Consider the following 22,363-nt stretch of genomic DNA (forward strand, 5'->3'; position numbering starts at 1 on the left):
TCAGAGGTAACACAGATTTAAACATTGCTTTGAGGCAACAGGTAATCCTAAATTCACATCTTCTCCACAGCACATCCACGCTGACTGTCGGCTTTTTAATAATTAATATGAGGCTCATCTCAGCATTTTTACTCTTGCACTTTCCAGTTACGATACCCACCAGGAGTCCATGCTGACATTAAAGCACAAGAGCTCTGAAGAGAAGGCAGCCACCTTTTCTACTCTGACTTTTGTTGCAGTCTCAGCAATCTGTCATTGCACTGCTCGTGCTTTCAGCAGCTGAGGTCCAAGGCTCCCACAGTGTCTCAGCATTTCTTGGCTCTCTAGTTCAGCCAACACTAACTCACTGGTGATCTGCTGGAGGCCTCAGATTTCAGCCATTCCCACCAGCCTCTGCTCAGGGGACCTCTGAGACCACTGGGCTAAAGTGAATTCCTGCCTTGGGATTGGATCATGGCTGTTGTTCTTGGAGCCACAGCTCCTTTGCACAGGCCCAGGTCCTTCCTGCTGTTCAAAGCCCTGGGATTCCACTGCTGTTGGACATCTTTCCCTGCGAGGTCATGCTGGAGACAGTGTCCAGCACAGCACATATCCCACTGTGCATGGACTTGATAGTGCTCTGGTAACCCTGGATCACCATTTCCCCCTTTTATTCCTTTCAGTGCTCCATCACTTCCATGAACAAGCCTTTTTCAGAACAGCTCTTGCTTTTCTGCAGCTCACACACCTGTGTTTCTGCAGTGTCCTATAAAATAGGAGCTATTTTCACGCTGTCAGTTTCTTCACAAAAAAATTATTTGTCTACTAATGCAAAGAATAGAAAATTTCATCTTGTTTTTAATCTGAATGCCTCTTAATCTGATTGTTCATGGACCAGAAACTGAAGAGGTTCATCCATTCGCACCAGAACCAAACAGCAACATATCCAGCAACTGAATCCCCTATGAGCTGGAGAATACAATTTACAAATCTAAGTTTATAAATCCCTTTGAGATGGTTGTAAATTCTCCTGCTGTGAACTCTTTAGATTGCCCTCATATTGAAGGACATTCTGATTCTCCTGTAATGCAAGATTGCCTTCAGGCAGGGAAGAAGAATGTTTAGGTAATTTGGGTAGAACTCCTCAACTGGCCACACCATGTGAGTGCTCTCAGCCTCATTAAGCACCTAACAAGGTAACCCTGACCTATAGCACACAATTAAAATGAATAATATAGGCAGGTGAGAGGAAACTGAAGGGGTTCCAGGGTTTTTTGTGATTTTTTAAAAAGTTGTTAATCCACAATGTAAAAGCCCTTGCTGTTAGCAGGCATGTAGATTAAAATCCCTTTGCAGTCGTGTGTGATCAGGACAACCAGGGACAGAAATTATTTCCTTTTCTATTACAAAGCTGTTTCTTTCTCCATGTGTCTACCCACGCAGTTGAAAGGGAATAGAAGAGGACATCATATCAGCCTAGATACCAGTTTCTCTACCAAGAATCCCATAGCTTTGTTCAAAAGTTCTCTTTTTTTTTTTGCAGTGGGTAAATGGGAGCAATTTAACAGACACATTTCCACCACTGTGAATATTAATAGAAAGCAGCAATCATTAGTGACCTTTAACACAGACTGAACTTCAAGAAGGTAGAAGCTGGATGGTATCCCTGGATACTTCCAGGCAGTATCCCTACAAGAGCTTTCATTTCGGCACTTTTATTAGAACCACCCCTGCTGGGCACACTTATTTTCTGGGACTGAACCATTTTCTGGTCCCTTTTGTTCAAAAGGCCACAAAACCCAGCCGGCCTTAAACCCAGCCCATGTTCCAGGTCAAGGCATTGTCCAGGGTGCTCTGAGGGCATCACAGGGGTTCTCATCTATGTGCAGCACAAATTCATTACAAAGGGATTCATAAATCCTTTGGATTCAAAATTTAATCAACTTTCCCATAACGTATAATTATTTACATTGAGTATAATCTTCAGAACAGTGTGCTCACAGAGAAAGCCCAAGTTCTTGCTCCAGCCTGACTCTGCATCCCTCAATTACTACTCTCTCTCAATCTTACTGGGTGGCAATGCAGAGCAGTGGACACTGCAACTCCTGTTCCTTTAGAAATACTCCCTTGTTTAAATCATCTTTGAAAATAATAAATAGCTTCCTTTTAAGAACAGGGAGGAATACCTACAGCCTAGACTGTCAACTGCCTGGAGAGGAAATGGTGCAGCAAGCACAGCTGATTCTCAGGGTATCTGTAAGCCTCAGTCCTTCTCAGTGTGTCTTCTGCCTGGGGACAGCTCAGAGCCCTTCTGACTCCCCAGCACATGTGGAGCTGCTGGAGATGATGCAGATATGGATGGTAACCCCATGCTGAAACAGGCCTCAAAGTGGGAACTGTTTTTTCTGTGTTAAGTACTCACATATCCACGCTGCACTCTATATCGAAAGATGAATGCATGTCCTTTCCTAAAGGACATGCTTGGTTTAGGGGGAGTTGTTTGGTTGGTTTTAAAGTCTTTCCTCTGCCACCTCAAATGAAAAGCAACCAACATTACGTTATTTAGAGAAGGAACCATGTGGAGCCTGTAACAGGAGCTCTGTGTGCAAGGCAGCAGAATGTTCTGCTGCCCCAGGCGGAGCTCCAGTGCCCATCAGCTTTCGCAGCCCTTCGGGGTGAGTCTCCTCTCCTCGGTCAGCCGGCCTCAGCCCTGCTGGCCGCAGGCAGGGCACAGTGCAGGATGTGCATCAAACACCCCTGGACGCTGCCCAGAGATCCAGGTGTGAAAAACGAGGTTCACTCTCCTGTGAGAATTTAAACAGTTTAATATAAAGACAATAAGAGACACATAAAATAAAGCAAAGGGATAACGGCCGGGTGCCTTGGCGCTCTGCCAAGAGCACACCTGATGCCCGAGGTGAGTCCTTTTTATACCATTTTTACTGTCTGTTCTCTATTCATATTCAAACTTTTCCCGGAGCTGTTCTGCATGGCCACTCCTTGGTTCCGCCTTTTTAGAGCATGTGTAGTCTTCTGCCTTGTGGTTTTTATTTCTTTTGATTCTTGGGGTTGGGCCCGCTAGGTAAGAGTCGATGGTAGGGTGGATCTCTTAATTCTCCAGACACTCAGGGCTGATTGCAGCTTTGGGCCTCTTTGCCCCCCGGGCAGAGCGGTGATAGCGGCTCTCGGACTCTCCTGGCCGCCCGTTGTCCGGGCGGAGCAGCCTTTGGGCCCTTTTGTTCCCTGGACAAAGTGTTGATCAGCAGCTTCTCGGGACTCATCCTCCGTTCGCTTGGAGGTTCTCTTATTTGCTCACACTTGCTAACATTCTTGCTAAAAAGAGAGAAAACTACATCCACACAGCAAAAAGCATTTCTAACATTATATAACATCTACCTTTATACTTGCGAGAAGCCAATACTATAATATATGTTTATAACACAGGGAATGGCCTTTGGCCGTGTGGCCAGTCCTGCACTCCCAGTTACCCATCCTTTCACCAAATGAGTCTTTTACAGTGAGCAGTAGGGATTTCCCCCCCAGGCTGCTGAATAGTAATGTTTGAGTGTTTAATTTCTACAGATCTTTCTGTGTCCTTGTACTTCAGCAGCTCCTTTAGCAACAAAAAACCCAGGTGATTGAAATTGTCTCCAGACTCAATATCTGACTTGCCATTATTGACATTCCTGCATCTGTCTAAGCAGAAGTCCTAGTTCTGTTCAGATGAAATCTGAAGGAATTAAATCATTTTTTAACGGGATGAGAAAAACCCTTGATTTATGCAGGCAGATACTGCTGGAGCTTTCACAGATACAAATGATAATGTACTCTAGGCTTTGTGTACTCTGCAACACCATCACCATGATTCATGTAGGAGCACAGAACACCACTGCAAACCATTTTAATTATTTTTAAAAATTCATTTCACCTTGAAAGACAGGCCAAGATAGATCACATGGGACACCACCTCCTAAAGGAAGATCTGGGAATCCCAGCACTTGTTAACTGCTTTCTATCTCAGCACCCTATTCCATACACAACTACCTGGATCAGTATTTCAGTCATCATTCTTTTCTAAGCAGTAAAAATCAGTTTGTTCCTCTATGTGCTTTTTCGGTAGATTACTCCCACTGAAGACTGGCAAGGAGGCTGGAAAAAGAAATGGGGTTAATTTTGATAAGAAAAACCCTAAATAAGAAGCAGCACAAGGGCACAAGCACTGTAGAAGGAGCACTAGGGGTGTGTATAGAAGGTGGGATCTGGTTCCTGAAGCTCAGCTCAACCTCAAAATTTAGTTGCAGACGGATCTTCATTATAGAGCTTTGAATCCTGTGAGAAGGGTAAGGATTGCTAAAGATGATGATGAATAGAGACATTTGAACAGTTCAGTGCAACACCAGGAAAACACAAAACTCCATCATTTAAAAAGTATCATAAATGTGAGCCAGTTTAATAGCAATCAGAAGTGGATAACTGATTTAGAGATTCATTAATACATACAGTGCACAAATCAGGTGCTCACCAGTTGTGACTGTTCAAGCCAGCAAGAATTTCATCAGTCCTTCCCATTTCCTCTGTGGAGCTTGAGAGGAAAGTTTGTAAGGAAAGGAACCTCTCTGTGGAAGGTTTTGGATTTTTGGTTTGGGGCTGGGTTTTGTTGCCCCAGTACAGATTGTGTTTCCTGCCTGGGCTCTGTGTTCCATGAGCTGCCACCTCCCCTCTTTAGGTTACATTAAATACAGATCAGACAGAGCTCAGCCTTCTAAAGACAAGACACGAGACATCCAGATCACAGTTCAAGCAGACTGATAAGGTAAAATATAAAATAATTTGCCCATTATATTTTTATGACCTTAAGAAATATTACTATAGTGCAACATTTTTTCCAAAGTTTTACATGAGAAAGTTGTGTGCCAAAAAAACCAGAGTTTCTCACAATAAAAACCCCCAAAATTATAGGGTTTGCCCTATTCAAGTCACTACCAAGCTAGGTTGGATCTGAGCTTATGAAGGTAACTTAACTTTAATGGATAAAAGAGAATTCTCATCATACTCATTTCCAAGCCCTAATACAGAGTTTCTGGGAAAAGTAATAGCTTTGGGTCCTGCTTCTAAAACTGCACTAGTTCCAAGTTGCTTGAATATGAGAAAATAGGGGAAAAATATTCCTTGTCCATCAGCAAGTGGGCTGTTATACTTCCAGACTGATTTGTTTCCCTGCAGTGGTATTTATCATGTTGATAAAATAGACCATGGATCTGAAAATTGGAAGATTTTTCCTGTTAATTTGAAACAGCACCTATACAAGCTGCTGTGACATCAGCATAATACCCCAAAGCCACAGCAGCTGAAAAGATTTACTTCCTGAGCCCTTCTGCAGCCACATTCTCTTTGCTTCTGACATTCTCAATTTGCAGGCTGCTGGTGATCCAATCTTCCTCATTCTGGCTCTATAATAAGGATGTCAATGCAAGAAGAGAGAAAGTCATTATCTCGTAGGCAGCAGACATGATAAAAAGGCCAAGTTTGCTATCTCAGAGGAAAGGCCACCCTCTCTGCCTTGCATGAGCTGCTCAAGGTCATGGGCAGCTTTTGTACCTGGAAGGATGTCCCACGTTCCCTTTCAGCTGTGGACATCAGATAATACTGAACCATCCCTAGCACACAGTCTCAGGTCTGAATAAGGTTTTGATTTTTAACTATTAATCAGTGAAAAATTTTAATTCTGGTTAGAACGTATATATGCAGTAAAAAAGTTCAAAGAGACTTTGAGCTGCAGAGAGCTGCAGAGAAACTGAGTCCGAATTCACAGGTCCTGCCTGGTTAATGGCATTCATGCAGGTTTGGATTATGCTGAGGTATCTCCCACAGCAGCAATGAACAGGCAAGATTAGTTAACCATTTGTATAGGAAGATTTACCTCAAATTTAGAAATAATAATGAATATCATCTGTTTTGGGAACTGTTAAAATGTCACTGGTGCAGCAACTGACAGCAAAAATTTATTTATTCATTGACTTTGTCAAAAAATTACTAAGTGTCAGTTCCAGAAGATAAGAAGATAAGAGGCAAAAGTTGGAAACCCTCCCTGTAGAGTTATCATTGAACATCAGTTGTAGCTTAAGAGGCAGTTTAATTTTCTGTGTGGAAATCAGAAAAGGCTAAAGAACAGGAGAACTCTGAGAGAACCAAACATGCTCCTGGGCCTCCTGGAACTGCAAATTCCTTTTCCCACACTATTTGTCTGGCTGGTGTAAAACTGCTTTATAGAGAGGGCATTTTCAAGACCCATCTGGTCATCCACTCATTTGCCCAACTCTTCTACAAGAGAATAAGAGAAACACAAAAGGACAAATAGCCTGCCCTGTTCTCAGCATCCTCATTGCTTCCTTTCAGTCCCATAGGCCAATGACACCCTGGCATTTATCAAGCCTAAGTGAAGTTTCAGCCTTCCTCAGGATCCAATGGAATAGCTTTGAACCCAATAGAGACATTTACTTTTAGATAATTTTAAGGTTCAGCTCCTTAAAATTAAGGGCCCTTGTGTTCAATGGCCTGAGTAACATCCCTCTCCCCTGGCTGCAGTGATGCTCCTGTCATCCAAACCCTCTTCCAGCTTGTTTTTGTGCTACACCTCCCTTACTCCTTTTCTGTGTGACAGAAACAAGCAGTGCAATTCCTGCTGATTTCCAGAGATTTATTCCCAGGGCAGCAACAAGGGCAGGGTCCAGTTGGTCACTCTTGGCCAGACCAAACCATTTTCAAACAGGAACTGTTCACAACGGCAGAAACAACAAAATCTTGGATCATTCCACTGATTCAGTGTGTCCGTGTGCTCTCAGCTCCTTCCTGACATCTGTCACTCACCTTCCCTGGATAAAGAGAAGGGAATAATGTATATAATCCAAGGGACTGAAAAAGTACAGATATCAGAAATGTGCTTTCAGTGTTTGAGATGCTGTGTTGCAATTATATAAATACCAAAGGATTACAAAGGGTGCTATGCACCATCCTAAACTGACCTTCCCTCTACTCCATTCCAGTCCTGCACCCTGTGTTAATACAGTGTATTTCAGGGTACTGGGAGGTGCTGGATCACCATCCCAAACAGTTTTACTAACCCAGGGGTACAAGGAACACTCCTGTTCTGCCCATGTGCTTCAGCTCTAGTTCAGCAAGTCAGCACCATGCCCACCCTGCCCTCAGGAAGGAGAATCCCAGGCTGGAAAGGATGCAGGGGTGGATCGTTCTAGACACAAAATGGTTCCAGAACAACACATCAGCATTTCCTCAGGAACTGGTCAGGCACAGTTCAGCCTGGGAAACAAAACCAGTTCATGACTCATCCTCTCCACCAGTCATAACATGAATTATCATCTTTATTAAGATGACAGATTGGAAACCAGGGGAAGAGATTTGGTTATCTTAGCAGGATCCAGCTTTAAAATCATCTCAAAGCCCATCAATTACAGAGGCCATTGCAGCCTCACTAGAGCTGATGTGCCTTCAGGACAAAAGGAAACAAAACAAGACCCCACCACCACCACCAAACTCAACTGAGTATGGAGAGAAGAGGCTTTCATTTGTGTGTAGGTGCTTCCCTTCTCTCTCAGCTGAGATACAAGCAGGTGAAAGGCACTGAGGAAGATGGAAACCACTCCTAACAAAGGGCTGGATGTTGGGTGAACCAGGCTTCCAGGACATGTCTGCACACGAGGACATTTCACCCTACCAGGACCTGACCCAGCTGAAACCTCCACATTACTTAAGGCCAAGTTAGAAAGGGATGTGTCCCTTCAAAGAGAGGTAAACAGGAGTGAGACAGAACATTCTGCACCAAAAAAGTCAGGCTGTTCTATACCTCCCTCAGTTACTTTCCAGTTGGTTCGTTGAGATGCAGGAGCACTGAGTAAAATGATATCCTGTGATATTTAAGGGATTTTTCAAAATGCTAATTTATTGCCTTGCACTGAATGGACAGTCCAGGCAGTTTTCCACTGGTGCTGACACTAAAGTCAGTGCTCTGTCAGCCTGTGCCATTTGTGCTGATTCTTGTTACTTACACAGCTCCCATCATGGATAAAAGCCATGCTGTGTACATCCAACATAATTCATATTTAGAGGATTAGATATAAAATATTCATATTTCTGTCTGTATTGTTTATAATTTGCAGTTTCATGGGAAAGGATACAATTTACTTCAAAAAGTTAGCACTCTGTTACTGCTGTTGTATTTATGGGCTTCACATAAATTTCCAGATACTTCTATTCTGAAGGAAAAACAATAGCATTTTTATATAGAGAAATGCATGGTTTATCAAATGAAGATGGTTTTGGATAAGAGAAGAAAATTTATAATGTGGTTTTTTGCCAAAAGTAATATAAACATCTCTTTTTTTCCCCCACAAAATTCAAACCCAAAAAATTTATATCAATACTGCATCTCATTCTGCTGCTGTTTGTCACAGCAGTAAGTCAGTAGTGAAGTCTGGAGGTTCAGACTCACGGTGTCAAACTGAAAGTAGTGCCACAGGAGAAGTTTATCAAGTACATTTTGTGTTAGGGGACTCATTCATTCCTCCTAATAAAAGCAATATTGCACTATAACTTGTCTTTATGAGGGACTGGGTTCAATTAGATTAAAAGCATAAAAAACCCAGAAAGATTCATGCTGGTGAGAAACAATAGACAAAAAAAACAAGATTTGGGACAGCCAAGGAAGCCCTGAGAATGCATTAGATAAATGGGATGTCTTGAACTAAACCACACCACCTCGATACCAGTGCAGGAGAGTATTTTCTGTATGGACTCACTTGAAGCTGTTAAACTTCTATAAAGCAAAATAGGTCCCAATATCAGTGCTCACACTGGGTGGCACCACAGGGATCTCCCAAATAGTCAGTGTGGATATTCCAGCTGGCTTCCACACACAGCTGGAAAAAACATAAAAGATAAATATCCTTAGACAGGCCCTTCCTGTTTAGAGGAGCATTTTGAATTTGTCCCAAGTCTTAAAAGATCTGAAAGCACTCACTGCAGCCTGCTTCCTCCTCATTTGGCAGCAGTTTATCACCAACTCCATTTCCGTACTATTTGACATTAAATTGATGACCACAAGCCTGACAATGCATGGGGCAACCTCACACCCCAGGCTCATGTTCTCATCATGCTGACAACAAAGTTGATTCTTCTTTTACCTTTGCAAGCCAGCCGAAATGACAAATCAATTACCTGCCACTACTTCCAGTTCAGGCGTCAGTCCCCTGCAGCCAGAATTTAACCTGCCACTGCTGTGATATTTGCATCTCTCAAAGGCAGAATTTGCAAAAATCTGAAAAAACAAGGCTATGGAAAGCCAGGGAGGGTGTGTCGGACACATTAGCAACAGCGATAGCTGAAAGAATGTACCAATGAGAAACATGATCAGAATTTTGTAAGGTTTCAGGAAGTTGAGTTCTAGCACAAGGGCCTTACCCCCCAAACATATCCCATACCCAAAACTTCTCTGCACTGAGTATTAAGTAGGACACTTGTACATAACCTTTGATTTAATGCTACAGCATCAGTTTAATTCTCAGAAAACTGAGTCTTCTTTTTTGGCACGAGGTACTTGGTTAAAGCTCAGCACATTTCTTGGCTGTCTTAAATGCTTATAAAGATACTCAGCCAACAGTCAAGTGCTTCCCGAAAATTAACAAAACTCCACTACTTGCTAATTCCCCTGGTTTTATGTATATGTTTCTAATTGGTAGTCTCAATCTCAAGCATCAGCCAATGATAACATACACTGGCTTGAAGCCATCGTCTTCTTTTTAAACTTACTGTGACTGCAAAACACCAAGTGGTGTCTCCCAAAGGAAAAGAGCAGAGAGAACCTTGCTGAGAACTCTCTGATAACATCTATCCTTGTAAATAGCGTTGCACTTCCTAAAACACAGACTCACTTCACAGAATACTCAAAAGAGTCAATTTTGTTAGCCTTGATTCAGCAGGAAATAAATTCTGTATTTGTTCAACTGGCATATAGCCAGATATGAAAAGATATCCAGGCCAGATTCAACAGCCAGGGTAGGTATATGGCATCTCCAGCAATTTTTTTACATCGATAAAATTTTGGTTTACTGATCCTGACCAGCTAATGGGAGATTTTGTTTTAATTTGGGTGAGAGAGGGAGTCTACCTGCTAAAATCCTGAATCCTTTTTCCCATAGCTTCTCCCATTTACCTCCCCTTCATTAGCAGTGTAATCCCCCATAAATACATCTCTGGGCAATTAATTCTCATGTATATTCATTTTTCATCAGTTGATTCTCTAAGGGAAAATTATTGTTTAATTTTAGATATTCTCTCTGCAGGTTGTCTCAAAGGGATGTTTGATTTGGCAATATATTACTGGAGTTACTCTCCTTTAAGCAGATTTTTTATTGAACTCAAATAACACATTTATAGATTTTTTTTTTTTTTTTACCAGGGTAAAGCAGTTGCAACCAAACAATCCCACTCTGGACGAGTCTCTTCCCATACTACAAATCAATTTCTTGGGATGCTGACTCTCCTCATGAACCAAAGCAAGCCCTGTGCCACAAAAGCAGCCTCCTCTGGTTCACTCTTGCCCAAAACCTTGGAGCCTTCTTACACCCCTAACGACAGGCAATTCCTCTCTTCCTCTTGGAGCTCACGCTTTTGAATTTCCGGTTTCCTCCTTGTGCACTTCAGTTTTTCAGCATCAGTCAATTCACGGTACAAAGAATCTTGGCAGGAAGGAGCCATCAAAATCATGGCTCATACACCACTGGCTCCAGCAGGATATTCCCAATAACAGGGAGGCGATTGCCAGTGTTTCCCCTGGAGTCAGTTCCTGACAGCCCCAGGAGTCGGTGTAATAAATGGGTTTTCCGCAAGAGCAGGAATTGGTGCCGTGGGTGTGTCTGAGGCTGTCTCGGGGCTCTGGGAGCCCCTCGGTGCGGGCTCTGTGTGACAAGTGACGCGCTTCTCTCTCTCTCTCTGCTCAGCAGCTGCCTCGAACCAGAGCAGCGCCTCCAGCGCCTTCCCCAGCCCCGCCGAGCCCGGCAGCGACACCAACCTGCTGGTGTCCCCGCTGCTGGTGGCAGGGGTGGTCATCGGGCTGGTGCTCTTCCTGTCCTGTGCCACCATCGTGGTGGGCAGCCTGCGCAAGGACGGGAGGTTCGGACACCCACACCTCGGCAGGGAGGCTGCGGATGGTAAGGCAGCACGGCAGCCAGGGAACGCCTGGCTTGGGGATCAGGCTGGGGCTAAGGGCAGCGAAAATCACCTGGCCACGTGCAAGGGATGAAAAGACAAAATTAAATCATGGGCTAAGTAAGTCCCAGGCAGCTTGGCAGTGTAATGGCTTCTCTGTGCTGGGACTGGTAACGGGTAACACAACCCAGCCAGCGCTGACAGCAGTTCCTAAAATGCTTCTTTCCCTTTGGTATGGGATGAGATTCATCCTCTGTTGCATTTTCATATCCCCCTATAGCCTTGGTGCAGCCTTTGCTGTAATTTCTGTTTGTTGGAAAGGCAGAGCTGTTCCCAGTTCAGCAGAGTGCACCAGCCTACAACAATCACTGGGCAAACGCTGTTTGTCTGAGTGCACACGTGAACATCGGCCTAGAAACAGAACAGCAGGGCACCCGAGTATCATTAAACCATCATTAATGGTGCCATTGATGACACCAGTGTCATTACAACAGTCATCATCATTGAGAGTCAAAAAGGTGCCAATTCCTACCTCCTATCCAAAAAAAAACCCCAAAAAACCCAAAACAAAACAAAAAACCGTAAAGAGAATTTGGGAATATCAAGGAGTTAATTTTAGAGTAATGTTTTTGGCCCTTTTGGGATTTGCTGACAAGAAGCCACTTTGCCAAGGAAATGACACAAGATTATTTCTATTTTAGGAAATAAACAGTTACAAAAAGTTACTGTGTAAGTCTTCAGACAGTAAAAATGCAAATTATAAATAGTGGAGCATCAACAACCACATCCCCTGTGAGCAGGCTCCTCTACCTGCAGTTTGTTATGGGTGCTGTTCTGTGCATAGCATTGAGGGGGTTTTTCTTTATATAGAAAAGACAATAATAGCCACATAAAAATGCATTGGCTTAAATCCTGTTTTCACTGAGGTAAATTAAGTATCAATTGAAGTCAACTGAACTTCATTTAGTTATTTGAATCAGGAATTTTTCTGTCTAAACGAAACAAATCTCCTAGGATCAGTTTGTCCCCTTGGAGCAAGGAGTAATTTTTTTTGGCTTTTCCAGAAATATTTATCCAGATAAGTGAATAACATCTATATTTTAGGAATAAAATTTAGAGTCCAAAAGAATTGAAATGCAAACTTCCATGGCAACCTACAGAGGGAAAATAAAAACAAAATCCAAAAACTAATGTCTACTATTACAGTGACACCAATTTTCCTAATTTTCAGCAGCTAAATTGAGGATTAAATAGTTAAACCCAAACTGGAGCTACTGTTTGACCCATGAACAGCAATATTTTGGTACGATAAAATATTGACCATTAAGCTTTAATCACTGTGTTTAAATCTACTACTCTGGTAATTTCATCTCCTTGAAAAAGCCTGGAGCCAGACAAAAACAGAAAAGACAATTTTCAAACTGCTTGTTGGAAATAACAATGCTAGAGAAATGGAAAAAGAAATGCATATTTTGGGAGATATTCAAAAGAATAATCCTAAACTGAATGGTGCCCCACTACCCAAGTGCAAACGTTACATGGACACACACACACACTAATTGTCCTCTGACACAGAAAACTACACTAAACTCTTAATATTTGTGGAGCTGGGAAGCTCTTGCATGGAAGCATTAAGAAATCCCTGGAGCTGGCAGCAGGATGACTTTTATTTGCTATTTTCCAGCTTTTCCCATTCTTGTCAGTGTTTATTGAGAACAGCATTTGCTCAGCAATCAAACACCTGTCCCTCCTTTTAAACCCCTCCCAGAATGGACAAGCTTTCCATGGATGCAACTCCTGGGAATTTCAGTAACCCCACAAACATCTGAAGCTGCACATGGTAGAACCCCCACTCCTTTTCAGCCTTTGAGGGACAAGAAATCTTTGGAACTTCCATCTACCTTGTAGGGCAGCACTAAAGGTACAGTCCCTGTGCCACAGCCTGAAACACCACAGTTCATCTACAGGTGGTGTTCATTTACTCTTAAAGAAATAATAATACCCTGTGAAACCTGGTTGTTCCAAAATATTCACAATGCCTCTGCCTCAGAAAGGGTTTGTTTTCTGATTTATGGCAGTGTGATAAAGAGTGACAGAGAATCCACCACGGGGGGGAAGCACAGCCAATATTAATTCCTGTTTTGCAGCTCCAGATGGCTTCTCTCATGGCGGCTCCTCTGTAGAGCTGAGATCCACCTGCACAGAGGAGTTTCCCCCAGCCTGTGATTTTGGTTCCTATCTGGATATACTTTCTCAGGTGAACATCATGTATCCTGATCCACCTCCATGGTAAGCATTTTCCTGAGATCCTCAGGGTTACAGTCCTTCACTGGCAAAGCCCACTAACCATAAAAAATTCAGCTCACACAAACTCTGAATACAGACAGACCCTTTAGCTTGAGTATAAGTTCAAGTTTTCCTTAGCAGAATATATCTTTACTAAATAAAGATGTGGACAGGCAGTTCTCATTCAGTGATATTCACATTAAAATTTATCATAGTGATGACATACTAATGAAACACACCAGTAGAATTACTTACAATCGTCTTTCTTTGAAGGAAGTACATTTACAAGTCAAAGTATCAAAGTCAGAAGTACATACTTTTTCCAAGAACTTCCAAGTTACATTTATTACTGACCTTGAGAGTGGTCACATCAGAGGAAACAGAAAAAAATAGGTTCCAGAAATGGTACAGCAGCTCCTTCTAAATTTGTGTGCCCACATTCACAGGGTACAGGAACACAGTCTTGAGCCACAGGAGCTGTGCTTTGGGCCATGGGCATCTCCTCCATGTGCCTCATGCACCTTGAGGGCCAGAAGTGAAGGAATTCAGTTACTCCCTCCAGTGAGCCAACAGGAATCATTTTAAGCAGAACATCACTTCAAGCTTTCTGTAGGGCTGTGTCTTACAAACAGCAAACCATGGTTGAACAGCCGTGCCCCCCCTTTCTTTTTCTTTTTTTCTTCCTTTTAAGCAGACTGTTTTGAGTTAAACCACTATAAGAGCATCCCTTTTCTGACTGAGATATAGAGCAACTCAGCACTATGAGCACACAAGACATGGATCTGTGCTTTGTTTATTCTATGCATATTCTACAAGCAGCCCATTATGTATTACCAACTCATACTATATAACAAATGGGCTTTGAGAGATTGTGTAAATATTTTAGCAGAAAGCTCACATGTGAAAAATTATTCTGAGCCTGGCATCTAAATGTGTAGAACTTCATATAAACCCACTTAAGAACTGAGACTGGATTTTGGGCCCACACCCACGAGTCTTTACTAATAAAAGGCAGCCAGCTGACACCCAAGCAAGACTTTGAGTGGGCAGCTGTCCAGAATTCTCAGAACAAACTCACTCCTGTGAACAAACTCTGACAATATATTTCTTTAGCAGACAGATCATCAAAGATTATACCAAAGGTTGCTTCCATTTCCAGTTTAAAACAGGCACCGGGAAGATTTTTCCGTCTCTATGGAGCTCTGTATGAAGGAGATACGAGTGACACAGGATAGCACAGGTTATCCATGCATGTTTTCCAGTAAATTCTGTAACAAGCCTGGCAAAGGTTAATTATCTTGTGTCCTGCCTGTTCTCAGAATCATTCTGGGACACATAAAGGTGTCCAGCCGCTGCCTCCTCCAGATTCCCTACTGGGCTGAGTGGACTGTGTCCCTGAGGGCCCAGGATCCACTCTGCACACACTGGGAAACACTGCTCATCCCATTAATTACAGCCCTGCATCACAGCTCCAAAGTAAAGATTGTTGTTAATGGTTTGGCTGTTTTCTCACTGCTACTGTAGTTAAATATTTTAGAAAAAGTAGCTTTGGCAAATCATCAAAATCTTAGTAAATTTTATATCTTAGCAACGCAACTTGGGGAACTTCAGGGAAAGCAGATGGCTGAAAGCAAAGCAACACGGAGACTTTCAAACTTGCCATTAATGCATTCTACAGACCATTGTAACTGTTCAGTGAGAGGCACAGTCGGAATTACTGCATTATGTAAAGCCTGAAAAATTCCTGTATATCTCCCTTTATACTCTCCTGCATGGCATAACACTGCAGTGTCTATCTTTACTTATCAGAGCATAGAGATTATTTTGGGTGATGGGTGCTAACAGCAGGATAGCTGACTGTCAGACATAGCCTGGAAGCAGAAACAAGACACGCCTGACCTTGTGCATTTAAAATATTAACTCCCTGGGATCATCCTCATTGCATAGGGTAATGTTTTGAAGAGTAGGTTTACTGAAACGTAGCACTGCCCAAATGAATGTAATTCCTCCTCCTAATTCCTGGAGGGCAAGATGTAATTTAAAGCTGAACTAGCATGGCCAGAACTAATAATGCAGCTGTGGCATCAGCAGAACAGAAATGAAGAGCAGCAAGGAAAGCAACTGCACTGGCAAATAACTTTGAAAAATCTTTGAAGCGAGAGCATTCAGTGAGTGAAAAGCAGTGGGTGCTGCCAGGATAACTTCCTTTATCCACCTGGTGCTGGCAGAGCCCGCTGGCCACCAGCATTCCAGCACCCAGAGCAGGAGTGTGCAGCCCAGGGCTCTCACACACCATTCCTGCCAAACCACACTTCCAGAAACACTTTCAGTAGAAAGCACACCACCTGTATTTGGCCAAGGGGTGGTTAGTCTAGAATGGTCTAGTCAGAGTTTATAGCTGAGCTTTAAACCACAAAATGAGTGGAAAAGGGATTTAAGGGGAAGGCTGATGAAACACAGAGTCCCCATGCCTGTGGCTGAGGGAGAGCTCCCTGTTCAGGCCTGCCCGCTCCCACCCCTCCATCTGGAAGTCCAGTAACACTATTTATATAAAACACTATTTATAGAAAAAATGTTATTGGTAAATTAATCTATGAAAAATGCCTTGGGATATTAATACTTGCTCTGATCTCTAAATCACAAGTTTCATTTGAGATTCAATCTGATTATCACCACAGACACTTCCACGAACCACTTTCTTGCACTAGATTTTAGGTTAGATATAGAGGGATGCCATGCATGGAATTTTGTCATTAGCCTGCCATAGTTGCAGGGTGGTTACAGAGAAGCCATTTGGTCAATTTGTTTTGACAGCCCAAAATATACAGTGCTGCTATCCATAAACATCCCTTTAGGACAGTTAATAGCTTTTTAATGAATCTCAGATCTGTGCTAGCATCTGTCACATTGATTTTACATGAGGTGTGGAAGAGAAATATAAAACCAAAATACAGGAGGTATGAGCCAAACAGTTTCAGGATATATGGGGTTTGTATTTCAGAGCACATTTCTGATATGTACAGATACTTGCAGCAGTGCTGGAAGTTAATGTTTCGTAGTCTGTGTTACCACACATGGCAAAGCCTTTGTTTCTAAGAAACTTAGTCTGAGAAAGATGATCCAAGTGATCTCCTGACAATTCTAAACCACAGGATTCTAATCCCTCCAAATTAGCAAACTGAACACATTCAACCAGGACAAAATACAAGAACAATCTCCCTCCCACAGCTTACCTATCATCATGGTCAATATGACTTGCAAAGAAACACTGGAAAGCCTGTAAATCCAATATTTGCCATTTTGTTCAACATTCATTGTGCTGGTGCGAGTGAAATCATGCTGGTGACACTGTGGGGATAATACCTTTACAGATAGAAATCATGAGCTCGTGTTCACTGTGCTGAGCTCTTCATAACCCACACTTCTAGTGAGCATTGCTAATTATCTTCTTACAAATACCTAGTAAGGAAGCTTTTTAAAAATAACTGAGCTCCCATGTTTGAAATGGATTGAATTACAGTACCAACCAAAGTCCAAGTAAGTTAAAAACTACTACATTTTCTTTATGAGAATCAATAAAATCCAAGCAATGTGGAGATTTCACTGCATGAAAGGAATTTTATCAACTTCTCACCTTGTGGCCAGGGAAAATGCATCTCATCCCACTGCATAAGTGCTTTTTCACTCCTTAGGAATTGGATATTAATGGTATGTCCAGAGCTTTAGGCAGCCAAGGTTACTGCCTTTTGCATCTGTGACTTGTGAGCGTCCAACACAGAACGTCCCTGAGGAATGACTGCTCAGGAGGATGCAGGGATTTAGCTTCAGGAATGGTTTTAATGGAAGCCACAAAAGTCCTCTCCACACTTCACACGGAATGCCCCCCCACAGGGCACACGACGATAAAAACCAAGAAGGCCCCTTTATCCCACTATTGATATTAGAGCACATTGTGTGGCTGTTGGTTTAAGTGGGCTCACTCTTCCTCAGCTGCCCATCCTGCCTAATCTGCATAGGATCTGCTCTAGAGAAAATTGTCTTGTTTAGGCTCAACAAATCCCAATACTCTCAATGACCATGTTCAGCCTGCATTGTTTAAATGGGAAAATCAATTTAAAAATTACTTTAAAACGGCAAAGGGAAATGCTTGTGTCTTAAAGTCAGACACTAATTTCCCTTTAAATATATAAAAAAACACAACCTACTTAAGGGACTTTCTTTTCTAAGACAATCTTTTCCATCCCCCACTTCTGAGGATGCAAGTTAGCCAAACCAACTTCCTGGACTTTCTTGAAAGACAGAATTAGGCTTGCAGGGACCTGACATAAAATCGTGCTATATTGTGTTGTATTCCTTTGCCAAGGCTGTTTTCCTGAGAGCAAACCAGGTGAGGAGCTTTTGCCACATTACAATGACAGCTTGCAAAGCATGAGATGGACATTTGGGGTTGAGTTTAACTCTTACTTCAATACCCTCATTGAGATTTTTAGTTCATAAGGTAAAAAATGCCACTGGAAATATGACAGGTTTATAAATCCATGAGGTATCACAACATGAGCTAAAACTCTCAATTCCTTTAACTCCAAATTCCAAACTCCAGACTCTCAAAAGCCCCTCCCTTCACATCCCAGTGCTATTCCTCATCAGTATTAGGTATAGAAACAAATAAATTCCTAAGTATTCTGGCAAATTTCTTATTCCAACTTAACTTTGTTTACAGCCATTTTATGAGAGTTTCTTTCTGTGACACTTCCATTCCTCTTAAATATCCACACCTTCCTCTTGCTTCTTGTCTTTGTAGTCAAAAATCCTCTCACACCTCAGCCTGTGTGTTGGGAGGCTGAGGCACAAAATTCCCTTCACTTTCTGTCATCAAAAATATCTGTGGGGAGGCTGCACCTTCTGACCAGCCTCTCTTTACACCTGTCCCAGTTCCACTCTACAGGTACAAATTATTGCTGCATTAAAAGCACCCTGCAGCAGTGAAAGCAGCAAAACCTGATGGAAGGCAAGCACCAAGGATTTCTAACCAGAAATCTCCAGTGCCATGCAGAGCAACCACAACTTAAAGCTGTCAAATCTTTGATAACTGTACTTTTTAAAAAAGGGTATTTTTCTGTGACTTCCCAGTTGTCAGACTTTCTGTTACGTATTGCAGCCAGTATTTCCTTCACCTGCTCAGAATTCATTCCTGGAATAATTAAAGCAAAGCCCTTTTTAGGAATATGATCCTAAAACTTGTCAAATGGAAAACTTCCTCAAACATCAGCAGGATCTGGTGACATGCAAGAATTGGTAGTGGTGTTTAGAATCCTGTTTGTGGATTTACTCCATGACTTGGGAAGCTACAAATTTTTATTTATCTTAACTGATTCTTGTTACTCAATCAGTGCCCAGCCTCCTTTAGTGTATAATGGTTACAGAAATCCAGAGACTAAATACTGCTGATGACCAGGTGGTTCTCACTATGTATAAAAGTAATGCCAGGCTGAATTGTAGTGTATGGAATCTTCATCATAGAATGACTTGTTTTATTTAAAACATTTATTTCAATCATTTAAAGCTGCACAGTTATGTTGAAACTGCATTATATCAGTTTCAAATGTTATCTGATACATGTTCTCATGAAAACAGTTTACACTGAATTTCATTTTTCATCTGGAATATTTATTCATCAAAGTCATAACTTCCTCAAGATTATCTTGACACAGAGTGCAAAATAAAGATGCAGCCTTTTACTGCTCATTAACACAAATAGTCCTGTTGTAGTTTTGAGGAACTGGAAATTCCAGAAGTAACTATGAACAGAAAAAAAGGCAGAAAAAAACTAAATTCCACATTTCCTGTCTCTTCAATGGTTAAGTTACTTAAGCCCTAGATGTTTTCTTGAACAATACCTTGGGTTACATTTTTTTACTATTTGAAAACATTAAAATAAATATGTATATAAATGGAAAGTGTCAGGATCAAAAATAAACCTAGTGAAATATCCTGGCTCGTGACATATGTCATTATAGGAGCAGTTCTGTCAGAACTGATACATTTCCTCATGGTAATAATAAATCACCAAAGAAAATATGTATTCTAGGAAAACACGCCTCAAAGGAAACACGGACAGATCTCCAGGCTGCTCTCCCACAAACCTGGCTGTGAGCAAACTGTGCCACCACAGAAGGCAGAGCTCAGCATCATCAGCTGAACTGCCTCCATGGGCAGCAAGCACATCATTATTTTTTTTCATTTGAACCTTCTTGTAGAGAGTTACAGCATAATTGTTCTAATTTCAGCCTTTCTGTTAGGTAACAACATCATACAAACATCCTTTGTGCTGTTTCATCACAGCTCAAACCTGTGAGCACGCGGATGTTCCAGATTTGGGGGGTCTGTTTGCCATTATCAAAAGAACACAGAGGTCATCACCAAAATGGAAACAATGCAAGAGGAGCAATTTTAGCAGAGTCAGAATATACAACAAATGAACAAAGTGAACCACAAGACATCTATTGCACAAAGAATTTTTCATTCCCAGCTCTGCCGTTTTTCACTTCTTGTTGTCTGCATCTTAAAAAATTCTGTCAGCAGAACCTTCTTCCTGCCCCAGAGAGTGGCTCCTAATTTCTGAAAGACAGCCAGTTAAATAAGCTCTTTGGGGTTTCCTTGGCAACAAACCCATCCTAATACTGCAACGAGAGCTGACAAACTCACAAAGTTATTGCCCCCCCCACCACGCTCTGAGTCAACAAGGTCATCCTGGAGAGCTGCTGTAATTTTTGGACAACATTCCCCTCTCTGCAGATCACATTTACCTGCAGTAGGATATTAACTGACATCACCCTTCCTTGCTTTTCCCAGGGAAATTATCCCTTAAAATCTCAATAGTGTGTCTACAACAACAGTGCAGGTATTATAACAAAAAACAAGGCCCAAAACCAGGCAGACAGCTGCACATTTCATGGTCAGAAACCTCTTCCTTCTCATCACTGCCTGCAAGACACTGAACCTCCAGATAACACAAGTTTTAAAAAGCAATGCATTAAAGTGGATTCACCACGAGTACTGCAGCCAAGGATTTTTTCAGGGCTGGTATCCACAAGATGCAGTGTAATGAGTTCCTGTGCTCCATTATTTATGTTGTGGTAACACAACACTTTCCAAAAGCATTTGCTTTCCTGTCTAAAAGGATTTTCCTGGGAGTGCTGTAGTGAACTTCAAGCCTGAGCTACTTTTTACATGTCCAGTATCTTCACAGAAGTGAATCTGACAGGTAAAATATAACTATTGTTGTGGGTGTTGTAAATGATGAACAAGTATTTTTGTTTTTCCACTTCATGGTCCTGCATTTTCAGTTGCAAAACATATAGATATGTAAATATATAGATAGATAAACATATAAATATATATATATGTACACACACACACTACACATCTCTGTGTAGGTATCACTCCTTAGCAGTTCCTGAGGTTGCAATGTGATGATTTCTGCCTGTGAGCTGCAGTCTCAGACCTTCCCCATCCTCCATCTCTGCCCTTTCCACTTCCCTGGTGTTCCTGGTGCCCCCCTGACTAAACTGGGAGCTTCTCACTGAGGCAGCTAAACCAGGAGAAATCTGGCCCAGAAAAAACTCACACATAAAATACAAAATTTAAAAAAAAAAACCCCAAGCCTCCCACCCCCAATCTTTTTGCCTCTTTAGCTCCATATTGGGGATCAGGGTTTGGCTTTATTTTAAAATGACAGTAAGGCTTCAATCCAGCATCACTCACACCAACACTTGGTAATCAACTGCAAGAAATTATTGCTAATATTGCTATTATTGCTATTGCGATTTTTTATAATTTTTAATCCTTCAGATCTTTTGAGGAACGGTTTTCCAACCACCACCATACATGGACAGTGGATGCCTGTCCAACTGGATATTATTTCTTACAATACTTGCATAGATTCTCTAATAAAAAAGATCTTGTAAAGTCATAGAAGTTTACATATTAAGGTCTCCTTGAAGGAGAGACTGCAAAATAAAATTCATGCTTGTAGAGTTGATAATACATTATTTATCCTACAGGAACGTCTATAACAGCAGTCTGAAAGCACAACCAAAGTACTTAAGCTGTTAGAGAGGAAAAAATCACACCACAAAACAAACAAGCAAAGAAAAACAAAACTCACAAACAAAAAACCCAATAATACATTAAAAAACCCACAAAATGCTTGGAAAGTAAGGAAAAAATTCAAAGTTGAAGTCTCTTTTATGACCTTAATTCATCTCCATTTTATCCTCACCAGACAGTGCTAGGAACCTTATCTGCAGAAACAGAGCAGGAGCTGTTTGCAATGTCAGCTCTACAAGCAAAGATCCCATGCATAGAAAAGAACACAGGAAATGAACATCAAGATCATAAACTGATAACGAAATACAAAAACTTATTTAAAAAAACCCCACAACTATTTGAATTATTTGTAATTCTCTCCATGGCCACAACAATATATAGGTACAGCTGTGAAGCTGCCAGAAAGCTGTTTAATTGAAAGTCTGGCATGTGTTTTTTACTACCTTATTCAATTTTTAAAATGTGATCCGAATTGCCAAAAATGAGGGGGAAGAACATTACTTGCTTTTGGAGAAAAAGAGATCATTATTTTTATCCGTCATATGTATGAAGGGAAAAAATGCCCTAACACAAATATACTGATATTTGGAACAAAACACTAAAATGCCAACTCTTCACTCCCATAATTTGCACCCACATGACTTGACCCTTAAAAGTCTCCTTCCCAAGGGATCATTTCCCTGTTTATTCCAGCCAGCAGTTCAGTTCTACAAAGCTGAGCTGTGGTCCAAGAAAGACATTAAATTAAATCCAAGGCAGAGGAATGCAG

The 22,363-nt window shown here is 41.6% G+C and overlaps 1 protein-coding gene across 1 annotated transcript in view; it reads left to right on the forward strand.

Annotated features, from left to right (window-relative positions):
- BEAN1 (brain expressed associated with NEDD4 1) overlaps positions 1 to 22,363 on the forward strand; it is a 51,836-nt gene that overhangs the window by 26,940 nt on the left and 2,533 nt on the right. Inside the window, exons 3-4 of the mRNA XM_010396505.4 lie at positions 10,992 to 11,201; positions 13,347 to 13,488. Coding sequence (XP_010394807.2) covers positions 10,992 to 11,201; positions 13,347 to 13,488 — 352 coding nt within the window. The remainder of the gene's footprint in view (positions 1 to 10,991; positions 11,202 to 13,346; positions 13,489 to 22,363) is intronic.

The sequence above is a fragment of the Corvus cornix genome, chromosome 11 (genome assembly GCF_000738735.6).
Source record: "Corvus cornix cornix isolate S_Up_H32 chromosome 11, ASM73873v5, whole genome shotgun sequence".
In the NCBI taxonomy this organism is placed as follows: domain Eukaryota; kingdom Metazoa; phylum Chordata; class Aves; order Passeriformes; family Corvidae; genus Corvus; species Corvus cornix.